Source organism: Seriola lalandi, unplaced genomic scaffold (genome assembly GCF_002814215.2).
Source record: "Seriola lalandi dorsalis isolate HSWRI2012SDOR001 ecotype SW California unplaced genomic scaffold, Sedor1 jcf7180002054938, whole genome shotgun sequence".
Classification (NCBI taxonomy): domain Eukaryota; kingdom Metazoa; phylum Chordata; class Actinopteri; order Carangiformes; family Carangidae; genus Seriola; species Seriola lalandi.
This window is the reverse complement of record NW_019525490.1, coordinates 27,993-33,910: the sequence shown is the minus strand read 5'-3', so window position 1 is coordinate 33,910 and position 5,918 is coordinate 27,993. Positions and strand designations below refer to the sequence as shown.

Below are 5,918 nucleotides of genomic sequence, written 5' to 3'. Positions count from 1 at the left end.
CTCTCCTCTCCTCTCCTCTCCTCTCCTCTCCTCTCCTCTCCTCTCCTCTCCTATGGTTGAAGGAAAATCTCCTGCATGGTCACACTGCACCCACCTACTTATACTACATTTAAGAGTCCCAGAGTGAGTGGGATTAATGCAGTTTTACAATCCAAGCCTTTGATATTACGACATAGTTCAAAATGGGTCAGCTGCTTTGTAATCCCATATCTATCTATCACGACCAAAATGTAATGATTTTAATGGTCTTAACACAGTCTGACTCACAATTGAGAAATATACTCTACCCTGCTCATCAGCTCCCACCACATTCGCTATGGGCCTCTCTGAGCCCGTCATAAGCCCAGAACTTGACCTACAAGTCACAGGTATGAGATTAATTTTCCCAAAAGCATTTTGATGGCATTGATGTCGCACTGATGCTGCACCACAGAGATAAAGTGATCAGATGGAGAAAGAAAACACGTGGCACCCTTGGAGAAATCGAGGGGTTTTTCATGACTATCTCCTTCCAGCTCAATTTTCCCCACACACAAGCTCAAACTTTTTAGGACTTGTGCGTTTTTTGAACTTGCATTTGGGTTAAGGTTAAGGTCCTGTAACTAAAATCAGTGCTGGTTGTGGTTTTGTATGAAGGCCTATGTTTGATTATCTTTAACATTTGGCAAGAAAACCAGGTGCACAGTGTCATTAAGTGCATTTTGTCAGAAAATATGAAATGTTATTTGAAGTCAGTCTTTTTACCTGATCAACAGTCCCAGAGAAAAACATTAAAACCTCTCAATTGAGAAGGAACAAGGAAATGTTTAATTGTCAGAATAGTTGAAGAGTAATTTGGATTCGATCCAAATGTTGATTGACTATCAATTAAGTGCCTCATCATTTCTGCTCATACTGAGACGTCACCATCACTCTGATATGATACGATATAATGCAGTTGTAGTAATATTAGATAGGTCTTTGTTAATGATAAATATAATTAATAAATGAATATGATGTATTTATTTTATTTACATTTACAACAACAATTTAATGATATTATAGTTATTTATTGTAATCATTAATAAATAAGTTTTTATCATTATTTTTTATTGATAATCAATTGATTGATAAAAACCTCTCCTTCATCCCCCATCACAGCTGAGCAAAAGATATGGTTGAAATCTGGCCAGAAATCTAATCTAGTAAGTGGACCTTGAGTTACTTTTTCTTTCTTTTTTTTTGTCAAACTATACTGAAGCTTCACACTCATGAGTCTTGAGCCAAACAGTTTTAAACCTGCATGTCAATAATGACTCAAAACATACATTAAGGATTTGTTTACATACGTAATCACGTATATCTGTGTTACACTGTATTATCAATCAGTCATTAACTGTTTGAACAGTGGTTACAGATGCTGCACAGGAGGAGTTATGGTTGTTGACAAATTTAACTAGAACTAAATTGTACTGATATAAATCATTTTTAATGGTTTATAAAGTCTACAGCTTATGAATGCTTAGCCCTAAATGAACAGTGCTGCTGCCATGGATTCATTATGAAACAACAAACAAGTTGTTAATTGTGTTTTCTGTGACACAGGCCTCCATGCACCCGGCCGAGTATGACACCACCTCACCGGAGCATGTTTGCATGCTACAGGTGTCATCTCTGTGTCTCACTGTGTCTCGCGGTTTTGTTCCTGTGCTCAGCCAGGCTGCCCGCCCGGCACTGTGACTGACCCATGATGCCTTGGGCTTGACGCGTTGCCACGACAACGAGCCAAATAGCCACCCATCTTGTGAAGCATGCAGGCCTCGCTGGGCCTTCTTCCTGATAGTTGTTTTCCTCCTTCCCCTTTTAATGTCTGACAGTCTTTATCTTTGTATCATGTGTAAGTGGATTTGTGTCTGGGATTCGTTTGATAGATGAGAGCAGTTTCACAGTGAGGAGGTTTCCTGCAACTCTTTGTATTGTGTGGCCTATTTTTCTGTTGAAACTTTGACATTATGTGCTTTTGTGAGTCTGTTTACTAAATTTAGCACGGATTTTTCTTGATGTTAATGATGTAACAAGCCATCCTCTCAAACACTCAATGCACATTAGGACTATATGGAGAATGGTATTGTACAATAATCTAATACAGACAACAAAATGTTTGACGCTCTCCCTTGATTTTTCTCTGGAGCAATCCTTGCACAGTCTGTTGTTTCTCTCTCTCTCTCTCTCTCTCTCTCTCTCTCCCTCTCTCTCTCTCTCTCTCTCCCACTCACTCACTCACTCAGGGCAATCTGGCAGTCATAAATAGAAAGAATGGGTGGTGGGGAGCTGGAGTAAGAAGGGGGTGGGGGTGTGGGGGGGGGTGAACATATTACATTATAAATGTAATACCAGCCTCCATGCCCCCATTTTAGAACAAATTAACCATCTCTTCTTGCTTTCGACTATGAGATGGATTTGATGGATAGACAGCGTGGTCATACCTCAAACACACCATGCACTGACAACCTGATCACCCTCCACCCCCTACCCCCCATCATCAGTGTGGCCTGTCACATTGATTGATAAATTGCAGATTGCAGGCTGCTTTGTTTTCTCAACAACAGGGTAAATGATTCATTCCTCATGATCCATATGAAGATGTATGACCAGAGGGGTCCCAAGTGAGACTGTCATTGTTCATAGTAGGCCCTAATCTCCCCTTGGCTCATTACTTTCCTCTTTTTCTAAATAAAAATAGACTCATATTTCTTAAGGACAAACTTTGATTGCTTTTATTGTTTCAGTGGCTACAAAGCTCATGATGTAGGACGCAAACCCCGCGTGTCTCATGATAAAATGGATGGAATCAGCACATGACACGTCTTGCATGGCAATACAACAATGGCTGCCGTCTCACATAGGCTATATACTGTAGCTACAACACTGAATAAACATGAGCTCGTACATTAAGAGCGAGAGTTCCTGTCTTGTCTCATTTCATCAGCGGCCAGTGACCCCGGGTTTTCTTTTTTTTTACACGGTTCTCAAACACACACCGAAAAGAGAATGTCCCTGAATGAAAGTCTGTATTACTTTTTTTTTTTTTTTTGCAGTTTCATACAGTCCGTTTATTTACTCCACATTTAAGTAAACAAATGTTTTCGCTGTGTGTGGTTACGGTCTGTGGAATTTGCATTTTATAATCTTCTTGAAAGCACTTTGGAAGTCTTTGTTGAAGTAGGCATATATGATGGGGTTGAGGAGAGAGTTGGAGTAGCCCAGCCAGTTTATGACTGCGCCCAGCCAGTCGGGCATGTAGCAGCTCTCTGCACAGAAAGGCAACACCAGAGCGACGATGAAAAAGGGCAGCCAGCAGAAGATGAAAGTTCCCATGATTATCCCCAGCGTTTTCACCGTTTTACGTTCTCTGGCCAGCGCGATCTTTCTCTTCGCCCCCGAGTTCTTTTCATTCATGTTTTCGTAGCCCTGCGAGGACTGAGGGGTGTTGGGCAGAGGCAGGTGCGTCTTTGAGTTGCTGATAACTTCTATGATCTCCAGCGACTCGCCCTCCTCTCCATGCTTCACCGCGCCGTTTACGCACGGAGAGCTGGGTTTAGACTCGTCGCAGCGCTTCCAGCCTTTGCCCCCGGCCTCCCCGTTGGTTTTCTTGTGGAAGATGGCCGGTGACACAGTCAAGCACTTATCTGGCACTGTTTTTGTCTTCTCAGTTTTCTTTACCGTCTTTCGAATCCGAAACCGAGCAGCCTTGAATATTCGCCCGTATAGGACCAACATGAGGATAAGGGGGATGTAAAAAGCCCCAAATGTGGAGTAGATGGTGTAGCCCGGGTCCTGGCTGATGCTGCATGCGTCGGGGTTCGCCCTGTCTTCGGCGCTTCTCCAGCCTAACATAGGCGGAATAGAGATGGAGAAACCAACCAGCCAAGTCACACTAATCAAGAGTGCAGCTCGCCTTGGTGTCCGTTTATTTACATAGTCAATGGGGTCTGTTATGGCCCAGTACCTGTCCAAGGCAATTGCGCACAGATGCAGGATGGATGATGTGCAACACAGTACATCCAGGGAGATGAATAAATCACAGATCTCTTGTCCCAGTGTCCACTTGTTCAAAACTTGGTAGAGGGCGGCCATTGGAAGAACCAGCACTGATACCATGAGGTCTGTCACGGCCAGGGATCCGATTAGATAGTTAGCCACATTCTGGAGAGATCTCTCCAGGGCGATGGCTGCCACGACGCACGCGTTGCCAAATATGGAGCAGAGGATGAGGGACGCCAGGAGAAGAGAGGTGATAATCTGGTAACTCAGCTCCAGATCAGGCAGAGACCCAGAACCGGTGCCATTCTCACCCCCGTCCCAGTCGGTAACCACGTCCACCCCGTGAGGGTAACCGTTGGTCGCGTTGCTGTCGTTGCTGCTTGTTGTTATAACATCCATAATGCAACCACACTCAGCGCAACTTTTCCCAGTGCAGTGGGGGGACACGCTACTGGACGCACAAACTCGACACAGTCAGCCTCTCAAACTGCTGCTGCTGCTGGGCGTTTTGCCGGGGTCCATCGGAGTTACCGAGTTCGTGCCGTCGCTCCCAGGACGCATGACGCAGGCGTGTTTGTGAGTGAGTGTGTGTGTGTGTGTGTGTGTGTGTGTGAGAGAGAGAGTGAGAGAGGGGTGTTGTGCGTGTTGTAGCCGGTGAGTGTTGACAGTCGGGTGCGCTCACTGGTACTGCGAAACATCTGAGCTTGGTGACGCCGTGAATTCATTTATACCAGCAGCTTTGGGTACGTCAGACCGCGAGGAGGTCGCCCTGGAGTTCTGTGCCCCTGCTCTGCTTGTTGCTCCGTTTTCCACTGCAGACAGCCGATGAGGGCGCAGAGCTCTTCTTTCCTGCTCCATCTCCTCTATTTTACTCTCTGGACTCACCGAGTATAGCACTTTGCGGATTACTTTTTTAGTTTACATCTTAAAGGTGAGGTGTCAGCCAGGACAAAGAATTATTAATTGATTTATTACAAAATAATAAAATAGAAAACAAGGCACATCTGTCGGCGGAGTGAACGAGGTGGTGATATTAACCGGGCAAACAGGCCTAACTTGATCTTTCATCACGTCAATGAACTTTTCCTTTAATCCCAACTTCATCTGAAAGAAGCGGGGTTTTTTTTAATCAGGAAAACGAGCTCAAAGAGGAGCTGAGAAACAAGTACAGACAGAATGTTTAAGTATGCAACTCTGTATTTTGAACCGGGATGGAGAGAAAGGTAACAGCCTATGTCCAGAGCACTAAGAGCGAAAAGGTAGTATCAGGACCAGGGACAGCGCCACAACAGTGCACAGAGGAAGGCTGCTGCCATCTGCTGTCCACAGCCGGTATTGCAACACACGAGGGACACTGTTCTTTCAGTACTAGCGTTATAGGGTGAATCAGATACTGTAGGAAGGATGAGGAACGGATGGATGAGGGGTTGGGCTGCAGAGAGACATGTTGGGACGGTAGAGGAGATGAGAAGCAGTTTCTGTGTGTGTGTGTGTGCGTGTTTGTGAGAGAGAGAGAGAGAGAGTCATGTGAGACAGAGGGGGGTGGGGGTAGAAGCGGTGAGAAGCAATTTCTGTGTGTGTGTCTGAGTGAGAGAGAAGGGGAGGTTAGGATGTGTGTGTGTGTGGGGGGGGGGCAGTTATCGCTTATGCTTCATATTGGAGCATGTTGTTGAGCATAATTGAACTCAGTATTAAAAAAGGGGAAATTAAGTCATAATTGTTTAAATTAATAGGGAAAGAGAAAAAGGAGAGCGGATATTGAAAAGATAAATGGATATTGTGGCATGGCCATTTGAAAAGGGAATATAGAATTAAAAGTCAAATTTAAACCAGAGAACTGTAAAATCAAAAAGCTGATATATAAATGCTAAAATCAACCTTTAAAACTTTATATT

At 44.3% G+C, this 5,918-nt stretch overlaps 1 protein-coding gene across 1 annotated transcript; it reads right to left on the bottom strand.

Annotated features, from left to right (window-relative positions):
• Window positions 1-2,729: 2,729 nt before the first annotated feature.
• Window positions 2,730-4,688, bottom strand: htr1aa (5-hydroxytryptamine (serotonin) receptor 1A a). Its single transcript, XM_023393534.2, has one exon. It carries the CDS (start codon window positions 4,420-4,422, stop codon window positions 3,139-3,141), a length of 1,284 nt encoding a protein of 427 aa, XP_023249302.1. The 5' UTR covers window positions 4,423-4,688; the 3' UTR covers window positions 2,730-3,138.
• Between the last annotated feature and the right edge of the window lie 1,230 nt (window positions 4,689-5,918).

Coding starts and splice junctions, on each gene's coding strand:
- htr1aa (XM_023393534.2), bottom strand. CDS start 4,422: ATGGATGTTATAACAACAAGCAGCAACGACAGCAACGCGACCAACGGT.